This window comes from Varroa jacobsoni, unplaced genomic scaffold (genome assembly GCF_002532875.2).
Source record: "Varroa jacobsoni isolate VJ856 unplaced genomic scaffold, vjacob_1.0 scaffold_1170, whole genome shotgun sequence".
NCBI lineage: Eukaryota > Metazoa > Arthropoda > Arachnida > Mesostigmata > Varroidae > Varroa > Varroa jacobsoni.
This window is the reverse complement of record NW_019214072.1, coordinates 442,962-468,635: the sequence shown is the minus strand read 5'-3', so window position 1 is coordinate 468,635 and position 25,674 is coordinate 442,962. Positions and strand designations below refer to the sequence as shown.

General features: G+C 37.5%; 2 protein-coding genes across 3 annotated transcripts in view; one reads left to right on the top strand and one right to left on the bottom strand.

Annotated features, from left to right (window-relative positions):
- Window positions 1-16,555, top strand: part of LOC111267336 (lipase 1) — a 35,052-nt gene extending 18,497 nt beyond the window's left edge. For both annotated transcript variants that reach the window (XM_086971258.1, XM_086971257.1), the window contains 5 exons: window positions 3,798-3,926; window positions 10,060-10,131; window positions 15,124-15,246; window positions 15,684-15,782; window positions 16,269-16,555. In XM_086971258.1, the coding sequence (XP_086827384.1) occupies window positions 3,798-3,926; window positions 10,060-10,131; window positions 15,124-15,246; window positions 15,684-15,782; window positions 16,269-16,421 (576 nt within the window). In that variant the 3' untranslated portion in view covers window positions 16,422-16,555. The remainder of the gene's footprint in view (window positions 1-3,797; window positions 3,927-10,059; window positions 10,132-15,123; window positions 15,247-15,683; window positions 15,783-16,268) is intronic.
- LOC111267335 (protein FAM13B) overlaps window positions 8,934-25,674 on the bottom strand; it is a 57,237-nt gene continuing 40,496 nt past the window's right edge. The window contains exons 11-15 of the mRNA XM_022845537.2: window positions 24,682-24,797; window positions 12,944-13,035; window positions 11,665-11,870; window positions 11,257-11,418; window positions 8,934-11,046 (exon numbers count right to left, since the gene is read on the bottom strand). Of these exons, the coding sequence (XP_022701272.1) occupies window positions 11,840-11,870; window positions 12,944-13,035; window positions 24,682-24,797 (239 nt within the window). The 3' untranslated portion in view covers window positions 8,934-11,046; window positions 11,257-11,418; window positions 11,665-11,839. The remainder of the gene's footprint in view (window positions 11,047-11,256; window positions 11,419-11,664; window positions 11,871-12,943; window positions 13,036-24,681; window positions 24,798-25,674) is intronic.

Here is a 25,674-nt window from a genome sequence, read left to right as displayed (position 1 = left end):
ATTGGGGCTGGCGTCAAGGAAGGTAATGCTATATGTTTGGCAAAATTGGAAAGAAATTGTGCGTTATGAGTTGCTGCCGCTTGTTAAAACAATTGCTTTAAGCCTCCTCTGTTAACAACTAGAGGGATAAGTCACTGAAAAAAACGTGGTCCGAAACTAGTAAACGTCCTCCTTTACAATGATAATGCCAAACCACATACGTTTTAGCTGCTCAGCAAAAATTGAGAGGATTTAGATGGAAAATATTAATTCATTCGTGGTATAGCCCGGATTTTCAGAGGACTTCTTCAGAGATCGGGCCCTCAAATTTCACAGTGGCGGGCCATTAATAAAGACGGTGCATATCTATTTTAGTAGCAACATTCCAAAATGCAAAAAAATATTTGCTTTAATTGTGATTTAAAAGCAGCCAACACGTTTTCGTCAACCTTATACGGCGGGCGATAGGATATATATATATATATATATATATATCGTCCACCGGATTACCGGTATAATGTATACATATTACCCACACACCCCGTTAGCACGTACCATCCTAGAACAAAAAAAGATTTCGGTCATTTTATAGTAATGAAAATTAGTATCAATAGGGCAGCGAAAAGCATCTGGGCTACAAATAAATCGAACATCTTGTTAGTAATATGACTGATCCTTAACTCAAGAAATTAATGATCCACGTAAAGTTTGTTCATTTGATTACTAAGTGCTCGGTGTACTTATTATTTGCAACATTTAAAAAAAATGCCCTGATGCGCAATCGTCCGTAGGAAGAAATCATTTCACAAGTAATATCTGATTTTCGACTAGTAGGATATTGTATTCGAGCTTACATTTGAAAGTACTTGTGAAAACGTATGTTATCTCAGTATATTAAGCCAACTTGCTTGTAATAGACAGTTGAGTTCCGCATAAAATAGGACGTTTTGCCTACTTCAGAAGCTCTATCCTTATCGATGGTTGAAGAGGGACTAACCCGTTACGACATACTCTAACTAGACTTCAAGATTTGAATACCACTTCCGAATAATTGCTCAGTATGGCGGGCTGGATATTTAAATTCAGCAATTCCCGTAGTCTACGGACTTCACACCAACTGAATAATGACGCCATTACCGTCCGAAAACTGTTCATCGCAGAACTTTCTTGAGGTGACTAGGTTACTTTCGAAAGAGCGGCATAGTTGTGACAAGTGATAATCTATCTTTTTTTTTTCGCCCTTTTCCCTTTAACCTTGCAATCCCACGGTGGGCCTTCAGGTAGGATCATCAATGCGGACGTATTAACTGTACGGTGTACTTGCCCAGTTGATGCTAACATAGCCATTCTGTGTCTTATAAAGGAGTAGAAGGTACCATATCTATTGTCTCTTTCATATACGCCGAGACTCCAAGGAAGGCTATCAGTTATGTAATGGACATGAATAGCCTGCGGTAGCCTTCTCCTTTTGGTCCGTAAATGTTCGGAAAAAATTTGGCTATCTAATTTACTGCTTTGTTTGCCTCTGCTATGTTTTTCTTTTCGTGTCGCCTACTGCAGAGTGATTCGTCCAGTCGCACATCCAAGTGTTTTGCTCCGTCTACGATCTTAATTTACTTACCATTTAGACAAAGATTTATCGGCCGTCCTTTCTTCTTTGCAACGTACAGGATCACTTCATTCTTTTTGGGAGCCTTCCAAGCCTGAATTCGCATCCAATTTGAAATAGTACTTATTGGCATACAGTTCCGTTTCCAACGAGGTCTTAATACAGTAATGGCTAATTCATCTGCATACACCACTGCCTCTCTCCCTTTAGGGAGCCCTTGGAGGCAGACGATGTTATCAAAAGTTCTGTTCCGACGAAACGGCCCGGGAAATAATTGTGCATGACATGCGCTTTCATGTTTAAGACACTTTTCTCGCTTACAATAATCTTTCTTCTTAATAGGTAATTGGAGATTACTAGGACAGGATTACTCGAATGAGATATGTAGACGCTCCTTTTCCTAATATGGTACCGAAATAACTTCTTGAAATTGAAAGCGTTTCGGACATTTGGAAAGTCCGCCAAGAATATTTCAGACATCTTTGATATTTCACATGATTCTGTAAGCAACTTGTGCTCTCTAGGCTTTTTGATGGTCGACAGAGTGCACCGATCGGTGTCTTCTGAATCCATGCTGCACGGCAAAGGGTAAATTAAAGTCTCCCGCCAACCTTCACAGTCGTCCTTCTATAATGGCTTCAAAGACTTGCTTATCACTTCTCTTTTAATAGCCCTCAAAACCTGCGAATAGGCCTTTCGCTCTTTTGCTATGTTAGAATTCTGCCAATATTTTGTCCATCTGGGGTGCGTAATGGGGGCACTTATCAGTGATTAGGTCAAAATTTCCGAAAACTTTTCTGTGAGATAGTGCGTTACGAGCTACTAGAGACTAACTCTCAGCCTCAAGGTTCCAATCTTGTTTTAAAGTGAATACTACTTGAAACATGTCAACCTAATTGAATGTTGATTGCGCGTTCCTTGCGCAAATAGAAATGGCAATAAACCACTTCTACAAGTCATCCAGTACGGTGTTACTATGATGAATTCAAAATTTCATAGCCAATATTCTGTTTTGTACAGAAGGTCGAGCTAGATACCAACGTAAAGGGGAAAGATGGCGGAAAACACTGCAGTAATTCATCGACTCACTGGTCCGCTTCGTTAACGCCTCCCAGCGAGAAATTCGCGTGTATGCAGCGCCAGCTAATAGCAGCTTGACGAAAAAGTCAATCGATCCGCGGAGTTTGTTGGGGTGCCTCAGTAGCACTATGATTACTACTCAAACGTCCGCCTGTGCTATGGCATGAAACTATAGTCAGAAACCATTAAGCGGGATAAACGCACGTTTATCGACTTTAAGGGCGATCACAGATAACCTCACTCAAAAAAGAGAGAAAAAGAAAGACAAAGTGGCTGATTAACCCCACAACACGAAAAAAAGGACATGTCCCGAGACGCGACTGTATACTCTTTTTTAGATTTCAGACTAGCAATTAATGCCAAACCGCAGAATTACAGAAGTTGTGCTTGACAGGATGTTAACCTGCTACCCTGAAATTACTCGTCTTCGCACTGCAAGAGGTATCTATAGTCTTCGATGATAAGATGTTTCAGCAAAAACCACTACCTAAAACGGTTGGAGCGATCCAGAAGAACAGTCTGAATACACTAGTTTTTTTGGTTCTTCCCTTCAATGTACCTCAAGCGACCAAAAAACGCCGTAAGCTTATCGACATTGTCCTGTACAGAGATTATTTAGTATTCTAAGGACAGACTAGATTTGCAAAAAGCGGTCATGATAGTCATATTCTTCGTCTCGGTATTTTGTATGCAGTGTAATGTTTTTACACAAGAGTACGAGGTATCTGTGAAAGTATATTAGATAACTTAGTCTCTATATAAAAAAAAAGGGACTTGCAAGGAGTTCCTATAATTTTTTGGCAGTTTTTTAAGGCATCGGCCTTGTGCCACGTAATGAGACGAGAGAAAAAAACCGCCCCTGGTTACGACAATTCCCCATGTGTCCCATGTGTATCTCACTTATTAAATTATTAAAGATTTAATCTTAATCTCTTATAAACTGATTTAGGATCATTAGGCCGCTACCGGCTTGTTGTTCAATCAAAATGTTCCAAACAAAAAAAACTTTTTCAAAAGCTAGAAAATAAATAAATAAGAAACAATCCTTATAAAATGACTTAACTGTTACAGGTACTCTCAATGGCAAATATAAGTAGTTTGCTAACAAGCATGCCTAACTTACTTTTAGAAAACGATGCGTCAATTTACTGAGGAATTTGGATGGTCTACAATTAATCAACTCTGTAGGAGCAACTGGCCTGCCTGCAGACATCTTCTCACTACTGTGATATATGGAGATGATAATCACTCTAATATTGTGAGTATAGCTTTTGCAAAAAGATACACAGAAATTATAAATGAGCGTTGGGCCAAGTCGAAGGCCTCGCCCAACTTAAGAGATGGCATTTAAACAAATGAATTGGGGTTAGAAACAATTATATTTAATCATACTGCATAGAAGTAAGAACTATCCTAAGCTGTGATTCTTGGAGAACTTCTACACATTAATGACATGCAAGCTACGAAAGAGGCAGAGAACTATCGAAAATTGTACTAAATGAACAGAAGAAATTGTATAATCAAGTGTGCTCAATAGACACTTAGCGTAAATTATTATAAATGATATGTAAAGATCTCTATCAGTTTCGTCAGCGGAAAACAGCTTTATACCGATTATGTAGTATCCAAATGTACGTACAGGAGATTTTTACTTAAATGTTTGTTACAAAATAATGGCACCGCACAGCAAGGAAGGCGCTGCAAGATCATTAAAAGCATAACAAGAAAGGGAAAGATAATGCTGATAAAAAAAGGATCATGTCCAACATGCCAGCAATGATGAGGGAATATATATGGAAGTCCCGTGGCTATTAAATCAAACGCGCGCGCCCCCCACGACTTCAACTCTTGTGCCCAGGCCAACTCGTGGGCCCAGGATAAAAAGCCTTATCCAAACAATTTTATATTAAAAAAAACTATGAAAACATGTTCCAGCTCCCACTTCTGCAGTGACGTGTTTGTGAGTATACTTTTGGAAAACGTAAATATGAATGGAAGGAACATTTAATATACGAAGAAAAAAATATGGAAAAGCACATTTTTTATAAAACAAAAAAAGCCTATCCGTTTTCGTTACAGTACGTCTATTTGGCGTACCAATACTTGCTAAGCTGTGATCCTATGTACTAGGTTAGCGAGTGTTTTGGGTTTTGTCGATATTTCGCTGGGTACTTGCATTAATATACACCTTGGGTAACCCCTAGGTAGCAAACACTTTATGGAAGATACAATGGTAATCTTCGCTAGCTGATTCTCCTCCAAAAGGAAGAGGTGATACGCTTCTGAAGCCTTTTAAACGTGGGGGCTCGCCACTGAATGCGGGTTTACAACATGAATCGGGACTATATTAATACCCACCATTGAACCTCTGTGTCTAACAAAACAGTATTGTCGGTTATCGCACGTATATGTGATACGATATGCTTCGTATTTTTAAACATAAAAATTAGCTTTTCCGATCATCAGGTTTTTAGGGGAAGATGGTCTTGTCAGATCATGTTTGCTTGGTCCAAGATCTTTTCGAGATTATTCGGACCCACAGACAAGTCTGACACGTGCTACATACGGGGAGTGCCAAAATAAGATACACAAAAATGCTAATTACTTAAATTTCCTGCAAGGATCTATGCTACGACAAGGGATATTCGTGAAAACTAATCAGCGTTTAGAAAGAATATATCCTGACGAAGACTTTCAAAGGTATAAGTTAAACAAAAGCTCTCACATGGGGCAGGTCCTGCCTGTTCCTTAAACCGCCCATAATTTCGTGTGAAAATACCTGAAAGATAAACATTTAAAACATTGAATTTACCCTCAAAAATCGATTACATTGGAAGATGCAAGAGCCGCAATTGACCAAGTATGTGGCACAACACTAAATTACATATTTGTTTAATTTTATGACTAAATAACCGATCGTCGTCAGCAGTTGATTGGCCAGAATAGTAGTAGTTTGCAAAGCGTCTGCGGTAACTTAAGGAAAAGTTATACGTTTTGTATAAATTTCAGTATTTGGAAATAAACACTAAAGTTATAATCATTCGAAGTATGTATACATTTTTGGACCATTTGTCAGTTGGGGTCTGTTCAAGGGGATTCATGAAGAAGTCGTAGAGCTCAAAAACAAAAAATCCTTGCTAATAAACAAATGAAGCGCCAGTATATACTTGGGCTTGTAAACAGAATCGTCTAATAACAAAACACCCAAAAGTATCCGCACGAAATTAAGATTGTGCTTTGATTTTGCATAAATACTAAAATTCGACTGGATGTAATTTTTAGCTGACTACATTTTAGTCACTTTTAATCGACTGATCTGGAACGGACATTAAAGGGCATATCTTCACTTGCTTAACGAAAAGAGTATCTTATAGTTTCGATATCATCTTCCTTAATAAAATATATACTTTTAGCGATGAAATGTAAGTCTGAGGCCTATGGTCTCACTGGAAAAAATGTTTCATTCATTCGGAGCTTTTTTGTTCTTACAAAGATTGGCGACTACTATTGAGGCATAAGTGTTGAATATATTTCTATTTCGGTGTAAGCGTAAAATAGCTAGACAAAATTTTCTTTCAGATTTCTATGCTTTTTAAAGCGATTTTTTTGATTATAGTTATCCAAAGCTAAATTTACAGTTGATATTAGCGATGAAACATTGTATACTTCCCTCTAACTTTATTGTCCTCGAAGCAAATCTAAAAATAGTGCCTAAAGCAGAGCATTAACTCGCCACGTACTTACGATATTATTCTCATATATTAAATGATCTATCTATTACAAACATGCGGAAATATCTCACGTAATGTTTATGCGGTAAAGGGCCTAGTTTATTTACAGTAACACAAGGCTGTGTTGGTTTGCATATTGTTCCCTACAGGAAATATCCGGATGTTCATCCGCCCTTTTTTTTTTTGTCATACACGTGACCGCCAGCTACGATAGGTCATCATTACTATTACCCTTATTACACTAATTTTTTAGACCAATTTTGGCTTCTACGTGGATAATCACGAAGATTCTTGTATTGCTTAAACTGTGTGATAATGAAATCGGATGTAAAGGATCAACAAACGTGAGCGAATGAAGCATGGCTGCAGAATGCTAGACGTTTATTTGCACCAAAAACTTTACGTCTTAATGTTTTTTTTTTCTCTTTTTTTGGATTTAACTATTCACGCTCCAAAATGAACATATAAAAGCCTCGCTGCTGCATTGTAAAACCACATTAGAAAGCTCGGGGAAGTAGCCCGTTCAACAAAAACAAGTACTCCAATATTGTTCAACGACAACTTTCTCAGTATTAAATGTGATAATTAAAAACCTCTGCTGGCCTGTAACACGCAGATATGGAAAACCACTTATAAGATGCAGAAACATGATAGACATTTGTGTAGAATTTGTTTAAAATAGAGAGAATAACCTGATGTGGTGCGTAAGCGGAGTAACCATTGTATTCATAACGAATAATTTCATTTTAGCAGTCCCTGCCGTCAGATGTAGACGCCGCAAATAATGATATATGTACTTTTTGAAGAAGCTTTTAATCCGAAACAAACGGATGGAGACAGTAAAATGCGAGTGACGCCAACTTGGTATAAACATGGTATAATGTCAATGATTGTTGTTATTAGTACAAGTATTGCCACTTTTTATATGGTAAATTTGCCATACTAAGTGCAAGGATGGGTCGGTCGGTGGACTTCACGCAAACGGTAATACGTGTAGCAAGTCGATCCATTGCGAGTAATGGTAGGACAAGAGACAGCTGTTAGACTGGCTCGAAACAATTTAGCAGTTAGAGAGCTTATAGTTATACTTTTCGGAACTTTGAAAAAAGTTCAAAAAAAAAAAAGTCAACTCTCAGCATGTTCCATCTAGACCAGGCGTCGGTACCATTGTGTAGCATTATTTCAACAATCTATCAGATTTAGAAGTTCAATGTATGCAATCTGGGGGGATCGCGTAAAAAAGGTCACTACATTTATTGCGTTCCTTGTTACTCGGACTTCCACTACCAAATAAAAGCCTGTCAGCGCTTTCGCTTCCCCAAGCGGTAATTTAAGCTTTCACCAAGAATTTTTATTTACTTGAAGGTAAAGGTTGAAAGGAAGGGCGTTTGTTAGACGCGGATCAGCTTAGATCCGTTCGCAGCCAAGCGCAGCGTCCGGAAAGAAGTTTCAACAATTTAACTCATCGACGATAGGAAGTTAAAAGAGATGATTTTTTTCCACTTAATGCGGACCATGAAGTATCGTTTATTAATACCAAATGCCATTTAACAACTAAATTTCATTTTTTTTCCCGCCTCATTTCGAATTCAAGGATAGAGTGGATCTAAGTTAAAGTTCACCTTAAGACAAGAAATTTTCATTAAGCCTTATTTTACCTTGAAGCCCTTTTTTAACTTTTTTCTTAGACGAACTTCCTCTTTTTCTATATAGAGTGTAACAACAACCAAACTAGATTATAGATTAATGTCCTCGTGGTGGTCAATGGTAACCTGTTTTTACTTAACGCCATGTGGTTCAGATTCGAAACCAGGCATAGACGTGTTTTGTGCTGGAAGCCATCCGTATGAAACAATATTTAAAGTTATCACTATCGTGTCGTTTGACCTGATTTGTCTGCCTGCAGCCGCTTTAACTGAATTCATCCGATACGACGTCCCGGGCCACTAGGAAGTACGTAGCATCGTTCATCGGACAGTGCCTCAACATATGTACAGCCTCATTATCTTTACCCCGCAATAAAAAGACTTATTTATCCCTAGGCAACACTCTGGTGGGAGGTGACGCCACTGATTATAATAACTACACCCATATTCGCGTTTGGGAGTAGCACTGAAATTAAGTTTGCGTGCGTGTAATTATATATCTGAGTTAGTTATTATTCAATTAATACTCGATATACAGTATTTATTAACAAATGAGGATTTGTTACAGATAGTATTGGGCGTAGGAATATATTTTTAACTTTTTTGATCGATACTCAACCTTTATTTTTAGATATAGTAAAGGCCTCAATTACTGAAGTTGTTGCTATTTTAATCTGTCGTTTTCTTCCATACCCTAATAGCTCGTATATTCATTTTGCAATAGAATTATCGGCTTTTTTAGTTAGAATAATCGGAGACTCGCTTTCTAACTCCCTTAACTTTTGAGAACGGTTCTCTCTATAACAAGATATTTAAGAATTCCTATACAGAGCGACGGTCGAGCAAAAAGCGGATAAAATATTACCTAGAGTATTGAAAAAGCCAACAAAGCTTTAAAACATTTATTTTTACACCAAACAGCTCCGCGATATAGAATTCAATAGCATGTGGCTAGTACATATAACCGGGACACCAAATTTACATAATACGGAATCGTTACCGCAAGGTCTCAAATATGAAGTGGCTATCTTAGTTACATTTTGTACTTCAAGCACGCTACTTTCAACTATAACTTACTGACATGGTAATTCTACTGAATTCGCAACGTTTCGAGATACATATTTTAGAGCATTTTGCAGTAACGGGACGTTCCTTCTGTGCTGGCAGCTAAGCGAGCCTGAATATAAAGCGAGCAGAGCCCATCTTTTTGACGGACTCCCTCGCATATAAAGCGGAAGTGGGGCCATCATTACCACGGCAGTTGTTTGCTGCTGTAGTCACAACCCTATTATAGCACAGGCTTAGCCTATTAAAAGTTAGGCTTATTAAAAGTTCAAACCTTTTCCAAGTACAAATGATTTTACCGTACCTAGACTTACATTTAAATAGCTAGCCTCTAGCCAAGATTTGCAAAATGAAAAAAATGTTGATGCTCGTGGAATATACTGCGCTTGACGTTTGCTTAGTCAATTTCGGATTTCTCACTATGCTATGTGCTATGCTAAAGCGTAATAGATTTTCATTACTTAAACCCCCGCTAGTTTTAAGAAGTTTAAGTTCGTCTACATGATGTAATACTGTTAATTGATCATTCTATATGCATTTTCTGAATATCGTAAGGCTAATAACAAATCCTTAAAGAACTAGCGGCTTTTTTCATTGTAGCCGTCAAACGCCGATGCAGCATTTTACCGGTGAACGTTAAAATTTTATAAATAAGTCAATAACAAACACTAAAGAAAACATGATTATGTTCATGCTAGTGGGAACATGTGCCCGTTACCTAAATTAAGTAAGTTAAGTTGTTAATTAATTTATTACATTACATCCAATAAAAATTACATAGAATCAGTTAAAATGAAATTACTAAAAACTAGAAGCCTTTGTATATAGCTTTGTGTATAGTACCACGTAGTTTTTTTAGTAGCTTAACTAAGGTGAATGAACCATGAAAACCTGCGAGAATGTATGTTTAACATAATGAACTTTGTATGATTTCGCTCTGATTTTACAGACACGAATACCAATTTATCTGGAGCACTACCCGCAGTCATCTTCAATGAAAAATCTCATCTATTATACTCAGGTATATACTCAGGCTTTTTTGTGATTCACACTATGATCTTTAATGTCTGCGATAATTCGAAACGTCATCAGATACACTGGTAAAATATCACAGCCTAGCCTTCATTGATTGATCATTCTCACATTGGGGCATTCCAAACGTTGACCTGTTAATTTCACACCATGTATGTCTCTGCTGTTGTGAATGACTGAATCATGATAAATATATAAAGAGAACCAAGTGCCAAAACGGCGAAGTGCCAGCCGCTAGCTTCACGGACGAGGTAGGGCTTTACTTCAAACCCAGACGTTCGACGAAATTCCTCGATACGAAGAGCTAGGCTAAACTACCTTTAGCAGTGCTCTGATTTCCTATAGTGGTGCGAATTTTATTTAATTATCGTATTTTCAATGACGAAATACTAGTAAGCGGGCCTATTATACGAAACACCGTAGGTTTAAGGTTGAAGAAAGAGATTCCTATGGATCGCAACATATCTTTCTACATGTGTTTCGCATTATGTACATGTGGAAACTTACCTTTTAAGCTTCCGTTAACATTTTTTTTTCGAAGCTATGTACTAAAACATGTCAATTGCTATATGTGGTATTATGTCATAAATAAAGAGCGCTAGCAATCCAAAATTGTGCACGCTTAAATATTGCTTCGTCAACTCAGAATGTGTTTAAAATTACAACTACTAAATTGGTAAAATACAACAATTTTTGCCAGTAGTATTATTATTATTATTATTGCACAGCTTTGACTCCTAACACAGTTTTTTTTAGACTTTATTCGGGTTAATTATTTTGGTTGGTTCATGAATAGATGTTGCCGTAATAGACGTAAATAGCAGTATGGTGCATTGAATAGTGAGGATGAAGAACGGCAAGTCCGTTTCCTTGACCGATTCCGCATCATGTAGTTTGTATTGTACTAGAAAGGAAAAAAAAACACACATTTCGTAGTGAATGTGCCATTGTTAATTTGTTGACGGCCAGAAAACGCTCCTACACTTTTGTTATTAGTATAAAATATGTGTTCTTTTCGATGATCTTATAATCTTTAATAACAAAGAAGAACTATGCGTCTTCATATCAGACAATCCGGTCTATTAAAATAGGATGTTTACTATGAATCGCTTACACATAGTGAAACAGCAAACTCACGGCCATGTTACAACCCAGAAATGCCGTTTGCTTAATTTCAAGCTGGTTGGAATAAAAGGCAGGCGACTCAAAGGATAAAACAAAAGAACCGGGGATGAATCTCTCTCTCTCTCTCTCTCAGTCGCGTGCTCCGCAGTCTCTAAAATAAGATCAAAGAAATTATTATAGAGGTTAATTTTTCTAGCTTACCAACACTGAATATGCGCAATTAGGGCTTTTGTTGTATGAAGAAATAGGTTGTGTTCAATTTGTTCTTGCAAAATAATTCTTAGAAAGCGCCTGAAAGTTTTCGTGTTCAAAACTCGTTCAAGTCTTGAACACAAAAACGGAACAACTGAATGAATGCATTATTAGTATTTTAGGCGAAAAAGAAAGCTTTTGTAACCTCCACTACAGATGTTATTTGTATGATGAATTGGAGATGTTAAACTGTATTGTACATCTTTGCCAGCGACAGCAGAACTAGCAGTTCAAGGTTTCCCATCGTCCAATACAGCTAAAGACAGTGTCTTCTTCTATACCAAGGAACTGTGTGGATCTTGACATACTGGCTATATTATTCAAAGCGAGATTTGATCAAAAACGAAACACCTGAAAAACATCATAAAAATAAACATGAGAAAGCCGGGATTAACACATTTTTCTAGTGGGTAAATCTGCAAGGACCAGATGGTCTTAACTGATAACAGGCTCGAGCCTGGAAAAGCCAATAAAACTGGTTTGGCTGTGTTTTTAACGCTAGCATGTCAATTTGCTACTCCAGCATTTTCCATAATGATCAGTTTAGAAAGCTTCGCTAGTAAAGCCAGATGTGTCCTTGCCATGAAGGAGTAGGCCAGCTTCACAGATATAAGTGATACCGTTTAAGCTGGATAATATAATCCAAATGCAGTTAATATTTTAGAGTACTATAATTAGTTTTCGAGGGCTGGAGCTGGATTAACATAAGCATGCCTGAGACAGTTATTATTATTATTATTATTATAATTTTTAAGTAAACATACTACGGGTTTGTTCTTAGAACCTACCTGGTGGCGCCGTACGTCTACCAGTGCGGTACACGAAGAGATACGTGTTTTCATAATTCGGAGTGGTAAGACCCAGAACTACCTAAAGCCTACTGATTTGCATCGAAACTATGACAGCCGTCCGGGTGGAGTAAACTCAATGCGACTGGGATGATATCGCAGTTGTGTCACTCCTGATGTTTTTCAGCCAGACTCTTTGTCATTTCATCAGAGAAACATAATTTAAGAAATCATGCTCTCCCCAAGAACTTGTGAATACTGTGTTTATTAGCGCATGAGACATAAGATGCTTTACGAACTTTAACTCTGGTATTTTCTATGAATATCGTAGATACTCTACGTGAAGTATCTGGTGATCGTAGAATCGGCGATTATTTTTTTTACTTGATACAAATAGATAGGGTAACTCTGGACCTAGGTGACCTGTTTTCTTTTTTAGAAACTAGAGCGTGATGATTTGAATTATGTTTTATAAAACATTTAAAAATTTGCAATACTCAACAATAACATAAGTCGCTTATGCAGTACCTGTGCTATAGGTATTGCATATGGAATCTGTGCAAGTGCCAATTAATGTTGATCCTTAGCTAACTTAAATATTAGATTGGTATAATGAACCTATTTGCATAAACTCACCAATAAGTGTTTTCCGCAAATGTGTCACAGATATATATTGGCAGAGTAATGGTGACGCAATGGTAGCATGCCGCATAAAATTCTGCAAAGACCTAAAAATAAAACATGAAGGCATGTACGTATCGAGTCATTTACAAGCGTGCTAACGCGTTATTGAGCGATACTGATTGCAGAGTGTTTCGCGTCGTACTAATCTACTGCCTTGTCAGATAGAATTAAAACTTAGATTGAAAAATAGTTTACATTAAATGTATAGCTCTTAAATAAGAAAAGAAAAATGAACGGATTCCATGTTCCAAAATCACATGTGGACACCTTTTAAAACCGTAAATATTCACCATTATTATCGTTCTGGTCAATGCATGTCTCATATCGATATGCTATTGATTCCAAGCAACAGCCAATATTGAATAAAGTATTACGGCTCGTTTTTGTTCGACTGTGGCTTTCAAGTCGTCTACTGTCGCCGATTTTATTTTTGAGGTATCCGTACAGGAAAGACCATATTCACGATGTGCTCTTGGAAACTGCATCTACCATCTTCACTGACGTTCTCCCAAATACGTAATAAAACAGACTCTTGCAGCACACGCAGGTGATTTGGGCCAGTCATTGTACTGTCAGAATGGTTTAGTTAATTATTTAGTTAAAACGCCGTACCACACTCCTGAGAAATTAACATGGTCTTCTGTGTAACATGTGGATTTACAGTTATCGAATAATGAAATCGTGCTACTTAATTCATATATAACTTTATCGCCCCAAGTTTTGCGCTGCTATTTATTTATATGTATATCCTCTATTACTATTAAACCTATTACTCGTAAACGACAATTGAGCATTTTGCTCACACTTTGTCATCGAAAAATTGTTGTTCTTCCGTTATTTGCGTTGATAGTATGTCCCATTGTAACAATCTAACTGTTCTACTCACAACACACTGAAATGCGATAGGCACTCAATTGTTTTACAAATTTTCTTTGTTATTTTCTAGTCCGTTCTCTTAGCTGGTAAAGCTCCTTGATGTTTGACCTTCAGGAACGTCGTTTATGAGTATCCTAAACAGTTCCATCCATTTCAAGCTAATCCTTTATCCAATTAATTGTAAGTCGCATAAATTGATCTGTCTGAGATTGCTGTTGTAGTTCTGCTATATCTTCATACTTTCAGTTTTTTTTGCGCAGAAAATTTAATCTTTGTCCACTCATTCCTTTCAGTTATCCGCGCCCTAGAAAAGTACAAGGCTGTGATCTGTCAAATTGCGAATACAGACCTTGAGATGTCGTGTTTTGATTTTTTTTTTACTTGGTTTAAGGATTAACTTACTGTTTACTAGAATTTGCATGATTTCTCGATGGTCTCCCATTATGCATCCCACAGAGAAACATTTTTGAGAGCGACTTTATTGAAGCCGGACCAACTGTAGTGTTAGAGGATCCTTTATGAGGGCATTGTGTGCCACAGGTCAGTAGAGTTCCATGTGCCCAACCTATGCTAAAGGGGCTTAAAGTAGCCGCTTTTTTCGTTCTATCTGGCCTGGATACCTATTATACTATATCCGTTAGTAAACTCAACAATTCTGATCATCAATTATATTACAAAAAAAAATAAAAAATGTCAGCAGTAATCGATCAAAACCTAAAACGATAATATGCCTTTTTTTTTTACTTGAGGTATGATTATTGCATTGCTTCACCATATGGCCACTTTACGTATCCAGAACAGAGAGCTGATCTTGTACTACGAGGTGCGCAATTTTTGAATCCTCGGGTGAATCTTGGCGCTCACAGTACATTGCCTTATCGTATTGCTTTGAAGTATTCACTACGTCAAACGCATTGGTTCGTTCATCTTGCTTATTAAGAGCAAACGTAGAGAATGGATAAAAAAACAGCGTGTATATTTCGTCGCTAATCTTATAAACATAAATCAGCGGATAACTATTTAGGATTGATTTTTTTTAACTTGTATGGCTCGTGGACGAGTGAACCTGCAATAAAATTGTTAATTTATTTTTTTTGAGAAGTGGCGAATAACGAGAATCTGTTTATCACGTCATTCTAAATAAGACTCTGGATAAACAGATAATAGGCAGTTTTCTTGGGTGAAAAGCATAGGTTAGTAATAGACTTTGTTTTTTCAGAGACGTCTCACAATCTTATGATTATTTTCGTTTACAGATGCAGGAAGTCGCTTGTTTAGGCGAAAAGCGCGTATTCGAGTTTAATTATGACGAGCTCTTTTACGGAGATGAGGTATTACTCCACGACCCGGCAGTTCAATTCTATGGACACAACCAAGAGGTATTAATATCTGCCAGCGATATACTACTATTTATCTACTGAAGGGGCAGTATACCAATTAAATAAATGGACATTTTGAGACAAACGATTTCAAATTTTCTTCAACATTGGCCGCCTTGCATTAACACGTGTGAAAAGTTTCATGTGACGTGTCGTGCGGAGCTCTGATAAAAATAAATTTTTAATGAACTAAACAATATTTTGAACTAAAAAACTGAAATAATTTTTTGAGCCGGATCTGACTACAGTGAAGTAGACGTATATACTTTGTATCTATCCTAATCGGCCATAAAAAAATATAGCTGGATACCCTAGTCTTATCTGAAATACCCTAAACGACCCTACCTTTTCTGGAGGCGGAGGTGAACAAAAGAATTAGCAAAACTTCAGCTATTACAAAACCTGTTCGTTTATATACTGCCAATTTTCGTTTGCAGGTGTACGGCGATATAAGGCCGCCCGTTTTATCAACTGAAAATATTCGCGTACCGGTAAAAGTCTACTATTCAGATGGAGATACGCTAATTACAACTAACGTGAGAAAATTCATATTTATAGTATGACCAATTGCAACTTTCCAACATAAAAGTTACGTACATTGCTTGTATCCATATTATGCATCTATGCGGGTACACGTATCGAGTATGCACGCAAAGCTAACTTTTGGAGTCCAAAAAAAAAGTTGGTAACAATATAGGACACGCAGCTTGGTATTTATTTTTCTTTTACCTCTCATTTTAAAGCTCCCTGTAAGAACCAGATAGGTAATGACAGTCATGATATTTTCGCATTTGTTCCATCTTGTAACGAATAAAATGCAGTTGCTATTCGGAGATGCATTCACGAACGGGAGGAAATCCGAGAACGGGAAGTGGCGGCACCGCAATCACACACATCAGGCCTTATTTTATTACAATGAGCCCACTGCTTTTCACCCATAAGTCATTCCCTCCCTTTGTAAAATATTATAATATTTAAAATTTTGTTTCGTTTTTATATATTTTGTGTCCTGTGCGTTTCAGAATCAAAAAGCCTTAATTGCTTCCCTGCCTAACGTAGTAGGCGAATATCATATTCGCGATAAAGGATTCGTTCACGGAAGCTTCGCTCACTCACCATACAACATGACCCATGTTTACGATACTATTCAATTCTTTAATGAATTTTTTCTATGACTGAATTCCTTCAGTACCTTCCTTAGTACCTCCTTTAGTACTGAAATGTTGGCTATGTAAGTTACCGCTTTTAGCGGTATGAATTACTTGAATAAAGGACTTATTTAATAGTATATAATAACCCGGCCAAAGAATACTAAGGTTTGCTTTATTAGGTTATGGTTTATTTATTCCGATCACTAAAAAGTATTCACGTTTATAGTATGATAGCACTGCTTATGCTTGAACATATATATTAGTACATTTTCCAACTCACGTTCACAGGAATGCCGGTGTCGTTTGTATATAGAAATTGCTAAGAACGAGTAAAGCGCGAAGCCTAGATGCAATGATAATTTGTTATTATTCTAATTTAAATTTTCAATTTGTATCACATCTCCATAGGTACCTGTAAATATCAGCACCCATCGTGCGCAAGCTTCATCTCTAACAACCATGATTCCCACGCATGCTCGGTAAACCATTGTAGTTAAGGCAAATCCAATATGCACGGTCGAACATTCCTACATATGTAAGCGTGCCACAATCAAATATTTAGTAATAATTATTTCATGCTCAGAAGAAGGTAGCGCTTTTACGAAGAAAATAAACTTATTTTGTCACTGGAACGGCGTCCTAACTTAATCACTTTTATGACATAATCGTAAACGTCATCCGATCACCTTAATCAGTTTTAATCTCTTGACAATAATAATCTTTATCATCTTTCCAAATTTAGTATACGATTATTCGCTACTTATGATTTATGACAGTGGCACGCCCTGATCAGTACTAGCTTCTGAATATATTTTAGAAAGCAGTCTTTCTACAAAATAACTTCGCCTTCAATATTCTCTAAGCCAACATAGACAATTTTCGGGAGAAGCATTTAGGTGTGCAAAGAATCACACATACGCAAGTTCTATACACCGAAAGATCAGCTCATTAATAGTGGAGATTTCTGTATATATAACGCTGTAAGGTTGAGAAAATGTCGTGTTTTGCTTTTAACTTTTTCCGTAAACCTGGCCTCCGTCAATCTGCATACTTCCAAACCATGTAAAATATCTTATAAGTTCCTACGTTAAATATATTCAAGAAAATTAATGAAGATTCTTCTTTTACATCGTGTTTTCCATGGCAGTGTAGAATTCAATTACTCAGATAAAAGCAGAATAAAAAAAGTGACTTGGAGCTTCTTGCCTGTATTTTATATATCACGTAATTGTCGTTTGTGCAAGTTATGTTTTGAATACACGTCTATCTCTGTGACACCTCGGAAAGAAGCGATGCCGGAGTGAACAGCAAGCTTTTGAAGTTTACTAACATGTGCTTCTCGATTTATCGAAAAATAAACAGGTTCTATGCTACTGGTAATTATTTGTTTCTTAACGAACCGGTTGGCTTCGATGACACGTTTATTTGCTCACCTGAATTCCAAGCCTAAAACATGATGAGCAAAAACAGTCTTCCTTTACTGAAGTCGTCTTATTCACAAAAAAAAAATACAGAACGCAACTGAAAAGATTGTCAATCCAGTTATGGGCAACCAATAGCGGTGAGGTGCTATCAAGCATGTTCTATTAACAACAAAACAAAATGGAGCCACAGTCTGACGGCAAAATGGCTAGATATTCTCTCAGTAACACCTTAACGGCTGTAATTGTTTAAGCACCTTGCATGATGAATTGCATGAATCCTTGCATGAAAAATATATAAAGACATTATCTATACAGTATTAATTACCGAGAGTTGGGCATTGTTGCATTCTCTTCGGAAACTTTTAGAAATACTCTGACAGACCTGGGAGATAATTAAATGTTCTCCTGATTTAGGTGGCTATCAATCGGTCGAAGGTCAACTTTCAATGGCTTCTTCGTAACTTTGTATGTAAACAAAAAAGAGGCATCGATGTGGCTACTATTTTTGTCCACGTTTTAGCATCATAATTGTTTTTCTGATGTCTAGTGGGTCTAGACCCGTGATTATTAACTTCTCGTTTGGTAAACAATGCATAAAACGATAAGCAGCTAAATGATGCCGCGTTTTACAAAGATGTTTGATGAAAGCGGTTTGTTAAAAGTTATGCAAAATAAATCATCTTAAAATGTGATTATATCTACGAATGTGTTACGGAAAGAGACAGAACGCTTGAGGGTGCATTGACTGCAAGGTTTTTCCCTTTGTCGGCGGCGGCAATATGCCCGCTAGTAGCACGACCCGGATCTCTGACAGAGAACGTCACGTGGTCCGTGCATCGCGCGTTTGTAGTCACGTAGGATCATTGTCTTTTAGCTGGCCATACATTTTGATCATACCGTTAACAGATAATCATGTTTATTTGCCGCAGATTTAAATATTTGTTGGTACTGGTGTCGTACTAGAAAATTTTGTGGGACTCTAACGTAAACTATCCTTAACGAGAAGGGGCTATGGTGCTGACATTTAATGTCATCGTAGCATGCTGTCTTCTGTCTCCTTCTCACAAAAACGGTTTCGCCAAGAGCCACTCCACTCCTCCTCAACCCTAATGTGGATAAGGTCAGAACTGGCAACAACTGAAACTTTCTGCTCTCTGATATTTCAGTACCGAATAGTACCTCCATTGTCGACGTCCTACTCTCCACTAGCTACGGGTAAAAGCAGCTGTACTCCAAATAGAAACTTTCATACTGGACTTACTATACCTGGTCGTGGGCACGGATAATTCGTTGCTTTTGCTCGTACAGACAAGCAACAGTCCAACTACTTCGCGCTATGTCAATTGATCGTGTTATAATTTATCGTTCAGTCTTAGGCGATCTTCGCCTTAGGCGAACTCGAGTCGCTGATGGCTTCCGAGCCGCTTAAGTCCGTGTTCTAACATCTAATGGAAGTTAAAGCGTCTTTAAAGGACTTAGGATACTTCTAGATCGCATTACTGCTAACTACGACGAACATCTTGTAACGCGACAAAAATCCTATTGGAAATTGAGGTGGAACAGGACAAAAAAACTCAGTGTATGAAATCTATGAAAAACTTCGCGTGTGCTTACGACAAGGTACTTTTGCCTCACACAGTGTGGCTTCGATCGTTCGATAAAATCTGATCGCGTACCATACAACTAGATAGATAGTTAAATTCGACTCCTGCTCAAAATAGCACACCTTTTTGGTAACTTGCAAACTTAATGATAAACGATGTTGATTTTGAATGTCCCAAACTAAAAAGTTTTTACATTAGGAGCATAGGTGCACTGTTAGAATTGTAATAAAGATATTACCTTCTTTTTACTATTGTTTACAACTTTAACATATTATTTGCCTAGTTGTTCCTATAAGGAATAGCTATAAAAGCTAATTTTAAGCCTAGTTGCAACGGTATAACGATAGGGGGTCCCCAGATAAAAAGCCTCTTTCTAAGCTCATACGAAAAGCAGAAGCGCGCTACTTCAACATAAGCAAACTGTACACTTGCATATATAATTACGTACAATTTTATATAGTCCACTCTTGATATCGATGCAATGTTCCGCGGAGATTTTTTTATTAGCGATATTTATTGGTGACAAATGTATACACAGTGAATGAGTACTGGGTTTGATTGGATACCTAAATTGTAGGGATGACACTCGCTACGATTCGCAGACTTACCCTCGGCCAAAATGACCCGCCCTTATTTTACTACGTTAATTAAGAAAAAAAAAACACCTGAAACAGTGATAATGAATAACTAATCTTGTTTGTTATGTCGGAGTGATTGGTGGCTTAAATTATAGCGTAGCGCGTAAGCAGTAGGCTAAGCGTGTAGTGAGTCAATCTTTTTCTGACATGTTTAACAGGTAGTTGAAGCATTTTCCTATCAATGATCAATCACATCTAGCCATCAGTGTTGCTTGTGACGTTATGACAGAGATGCAGAGCTTTACGTATCACTTCCGTTACCATTTGGCAGCCAATTGCCGTCCTCATTTTGGCTTCTAATCTTAGCTGATCAATTAGCATATATGGACATAGACAGGAAGTGTACAAATACATGAAATAATTCGCGGAGCCTTCCAATCCGAACAGATGAGAACGGCAACACCAACCCGGCGGTGGCTGTTCAGAGGACAAATTCTTATAAAGCTACAATAGCAGCAACGGCAGTTCGGTGCGAGCCGTTAATGAGGTGGTGGTTGGGAGACCTTCGTTTACTCATCTGTACTGCTAATTTAAATATTACTTAATTGTTCATCATTAGTATTACCTGAACACCTTTTCCACTTCTTTAATTCGTGTTTATAATATAGCTTTAGTGGTATTGAAAGTCGCTTACCACTTCATGGTAGTGTATACCTTTATAGTGTACCGCCACGGTAACTGTCGTTGTTGTCATTATTATCTATATCATAATCTTCATCGTCAATTACTGCTTTCCTATAATAGTGATAATGATAATAGCGTGATATATCATTCTACTTTTAAAGAACATCTTCATTTGGATTCCCAGTTGACAGTATTTCAGTCCATACCCTAAAGTTACGTTGTTTTCAATAGCATCATTTTCACTATGTTGGCTTGTCAGAACGATTGCTTATATTGTTTTCTCTCTTAATGCTGCTATCTGCATACGGCGGGACGTTTTATTACTAATCAAATGTCGAGAAAAAAGGAAGTGTGCCTCAATCCATCTGAGGCAAAATGAGCTCTGTTCTGCGGTTATCTTTTTTACTCGCGTTTATTTATCTATCTATGTCACTACAATCGATGTAATCATACAACATAATATTGTAATTACCATCACTGTTATTATTAGTAGTTACTCGTGGTAGAAATAATGTGTCACGTGTCGAACATGCCACCATTGAAGATTCTAACTCGACGTGACCAACAAGTACGTTTTTACCTATTTACTTTTGAATGTATTGTTTTTTTTGTTTATTAAGGCTTGTTATTATCAGCGGTTGAACTTTTTTATCTTTGCTATAAAAAAGAGTGGTATGGAACTGTCCACAGAGGGATTCAATGTGTTCTTTAGTCAATTAGTGTCTCGTTTCTTGGAATTAACTATAGAATCTCATGTTAAATAACAAGTAGTTACTTCTGTTTTCCTTTCAATGTAAAAAGTATGCACTAGTTTGTCCTTTGCACTAGTGGGTATCTGTTGTATGTTCTGACGCTGGTATGTGTTCTTCATACGAGTCCGTCCCATCTTAAATAGCAATTTCTCTGAGTCTATACAGGCGCATCATAAAGCGTCAAACGACGTTTGACGACAATTCAGTCTCGTCGGTCGACAGAGAAAAACATTATTTAATAACCTACAGAGGACGCTCTTCTTAGCGGCTGTAACATCTATATCATGTTGACCCCTTGGCACCATTAAGTCTATTTTATCTTTGTAATAAACCCGGTCAAAAACCCGTTTTTACAACCCGCTTTGGTTACACCTAAAAGATTAGGATAGCTTGCAGTTCGTGGATAGCTGTTTCAATTTCTTGTGTCTTTTGAGTTAAAATTATTAAAGCCAGCTGCTATATAGGTGCCTTAATTGCTAACCGAAAACACCAATGTAAGTGAGGTCTCTTACCATTATTGTTTCGTGTCAGACTCAGCTTGTTTTTCGCGTGCATTTTTACTTAAACTTTTATCGCTACTGGTTGATATATAAGCATGTAACTATGAACATCAGATAACAAGTGCGAGAACTGATCATAACATATGGTAGGCTAGTGAGTCCATCCATCATGTTTTCTTAATGAAGGATATTAACAACTAGCAAGACAGCGCTTCTATGCGCTCGAAGCCTTTTTCAGACTGAGCGATCCAAATTGTCTTGAAGTTCCTGAGGTACGCGAGGCACACCAGTGGCGTGATGTTGCCGAGCGGACTATTCAGCACTGTCGACATAAACTTTCAACAACCTCAAACGTATATATATATATATATATATATATATATATATATATATATATATATGCTATTGACGTGTTCTTTTATAATCAGTATTAGTAACTATATAACGTTCTATTATTCTTGAGCAATAGGAAGCACAGTACCATCAAACAGACGCATCCTGCCATATTGCACAGTGCATCTGGAGCGAAAAAAAGCGGTTAGTCTCTCTGCCTCCCGCAAACATACAGATAGATAAAATTATTCGCGGGAGCCGAGTCACAGTGAGATCGTTTCCTATTAGACGATGTGTCACCGCAGAACTTCTCAAACGGTTAGGTTCCTCGAAAGTAAACACATTGGATATAATCGCCCAGATAGACAACGGAGGCCTGTCAGTTTGTATTAGGGCTTTGAAAAATTTAACTGAGAATAGAGTCAGATGGTGTATTATAGATCGCTCAATGAAGTTTCGCTTCGTCTTAAACATAAACTCTATTAATGGACCATGTCCCTTGTTCTTTTGAGTTGTCCGTAGACTAGTTGTAGTCGTCACCGCGTCAGTGTTGGCTGATTAATTTCTCGCAGCCTTAACGATTCCGTTCGTTCCATAGTGTCATTAGAAATGAGATTGATTTTGGTCTTCCTATTTAGCTGTGACGTTAGCAACTCGTTTGAAAATAGCGAATAATCTGTTGATAAGTCGCTTTTATCTAGAAAAAGAGCTGTTGATAATTTTCAATGTCAAGGTCAAAGGATGTCGATATATTCGTCCGAAGTTTGCGTTAGGGGCGCAGGTGTTCTAAAATGCAGTGACAGACATCATCACAAAAAGCGCTTCAGCCAAATCGGCAACTGCCACTCGACCTCCATCTGCAGTGCGAAGGGTCGCGTACTCTATATGTTTTGGCATAATATTGACCTAATGCCTGCAGTCCAAACTTTTCGTTTCAGGTTTACTGGAATACTGCATAAGGATTCTTAAATTTGCTAATTGCGACCTCTAAAATTTGATCGAAAGTTTCTTAAAAGTAACGAGTGGGGCAAGTTCGATGTCGATGAATTTCACACACATCCACCCCTCTGGTTTCGTTTCTGTAGAGGCTTGTTTCTGTTTCATGATGACCTACAGTATATTCATTTGTTAAGAGATCTTTGGGACAGAGTGGCTCTATGATCCCCAAATTAAAAAAAAAGTATATATATATATATATATATATATATTTTTTTTTCTAAAGACCCACAAATACAACACGCTCGACGTCCTATATTGGCTCTATTGTTTGATTTGCTTACTGTGCCACGTGTTTTATTTATAACAACATAACAGTGCTCACTATTTTCGATTCTATTATTATGTAACTGCAAGCGCATCTTAGGAATACAATGACGATTTTGAAGCGGTTGTTATTTTTACAGTTACTGCTAAGCTGCTCAATCGGTCAGCAACGTTACTATTGAAAACAATGATTGCAGTGTTAAGATGTCGTATCGAAGCGGTCTTGCATCTGCGAGCTAATCAGGTTGATTTTATCGTGACCAATATATATATATATATACCTGGACACAATATATTAGTTTCCGGCTACATATATCAATTGAAGCTATAAATTACTGTTTGCATGTATTTATTTCCTTTTTATTTCTGTTGCCATTTCTGATGACACTTAATATTTGTGTCCATTTAGCCAAATGCAAATTTGACAGTGTTTTTTTTCTCGGAACTTTTGTTTTCCCCTAGTTCCGGTTGACCTAGCTGTGTCTCCGTTCACATACAATATTTATTGCAGATAATTAATTATACGATAACAGTACAACGTTACGTTTCGAATCTTGTGTTTATATATAATAGGTATGATTACGGCGACTGCGGTTCCCGACACGATTAAATATATGACATTTTCTTGTTGTTCAATTCAACACCGTATATGACAAAATCACAAATTTCGAGCTTATTGCCGCTTTGTCACACAAACATATGTTCCTCAATATAATCTCGATGATGTATACAGCGAGCGCATATTGGTGATGGATAAGATGGAAACGTGCCTTCAACTGTTCGCCCATTGTGTTTTTAGTTTATGCGTGATTCCTATATTTCAAGCCTATGGTCAACCTCTATCTGCGTTCCTTATTTACTGTACTTTTGTCACGGCACGTCGCTGTGATGAACTAACGTTGCGACAAAGATATGAGTAAATGACGTGGATGATAATGATAATGAGGATGACCCTTGCGTCCAGGATGTCATTCCTCATCCTCCCTCAATCGTCTGTAAAAAAATTCCGGTGCGGTTCACGGTCTCTGTTAATGAGGCAGTCTTAATGCCACTTAGTTCTGTACTTCTTGCACCTCTTTTGCACTGGAAGGCCAATGGGCTTTGATCGGCCATTTTTATGACCACTATTGAGACTTAACACTTTACCTGGTTTTCATTTTTAAGCACCAATGCCTCCATGAGGCGCAGACGAGCCTTTACGTGCTTATATTCCGTGTAGTTATTTTCCATCGGATGTCGGTCTTCGCGTTGAACCTTTCGACCTGTAAACATATCGAAATGAAACATGGTACACGTCATGATTTATTTTCTGTATAGTACATGATTACGATTGCGCTTTTTCGCTCTTTGTTTGTAACTACGTGTCAGCGCAGGCATTTTGACAACGCTGCTATAGTTTATAATATAGTTTCGTTCGTTATCAATTTAGGTTAATATCATCCACTGCAGAAGCCCCTATTTTATAAAAATTAAATGTGCTAAAAGTCGTTATAGTTAGCCCCCATTTGATGTGCGTTAAATCTAACACAAACATGGTTTTGTTTATAGATACAGTATTATCCAGTATTAAGCGCTAAGCGAGCATCATTTCAAAGCTGAAAATTGATGTGGGTCAATTCAGATGTAGCTACGAATTTTAGAGAAGTTATTTTGTGAACGGGTCATAAGTCAAATCAATAGAAATTGTATTTTGGAGGCAGGCGAGTGAAACGCCCCAGGAACTAAACGGGCTGAATCAAATCGTTCTTAGGTGTAAGAATGACGTGCAGCTGACGAACAATAAGCGACAAAATAGACGTAAATGTTGCGCACAGTTTGGCCCGTTAAACTAGTAGCAAAAGCGAGGTGAGCGGAAAAGAACTTCTGGGCAAAATAACGGAAATGCTAAAACCCATTCGATCGTCAAACAAAAATGAGTAGATGCAGCACATGATGAGGAATATGAGACTTTTATTTTGCTTACTTGTAGTAACTGGCTGATGATACGATGTCTGATACTATCCCATATGGTACGTGGTTATGTCGTAATGGCGCAAGCAATCTACAGAGATGCCGTTAAAACCCGTCTACTGTATGATGGAGAATATTGCACAAACAGTACATAGTCTGTACATAACGTGACATATATTTATGGGTTAA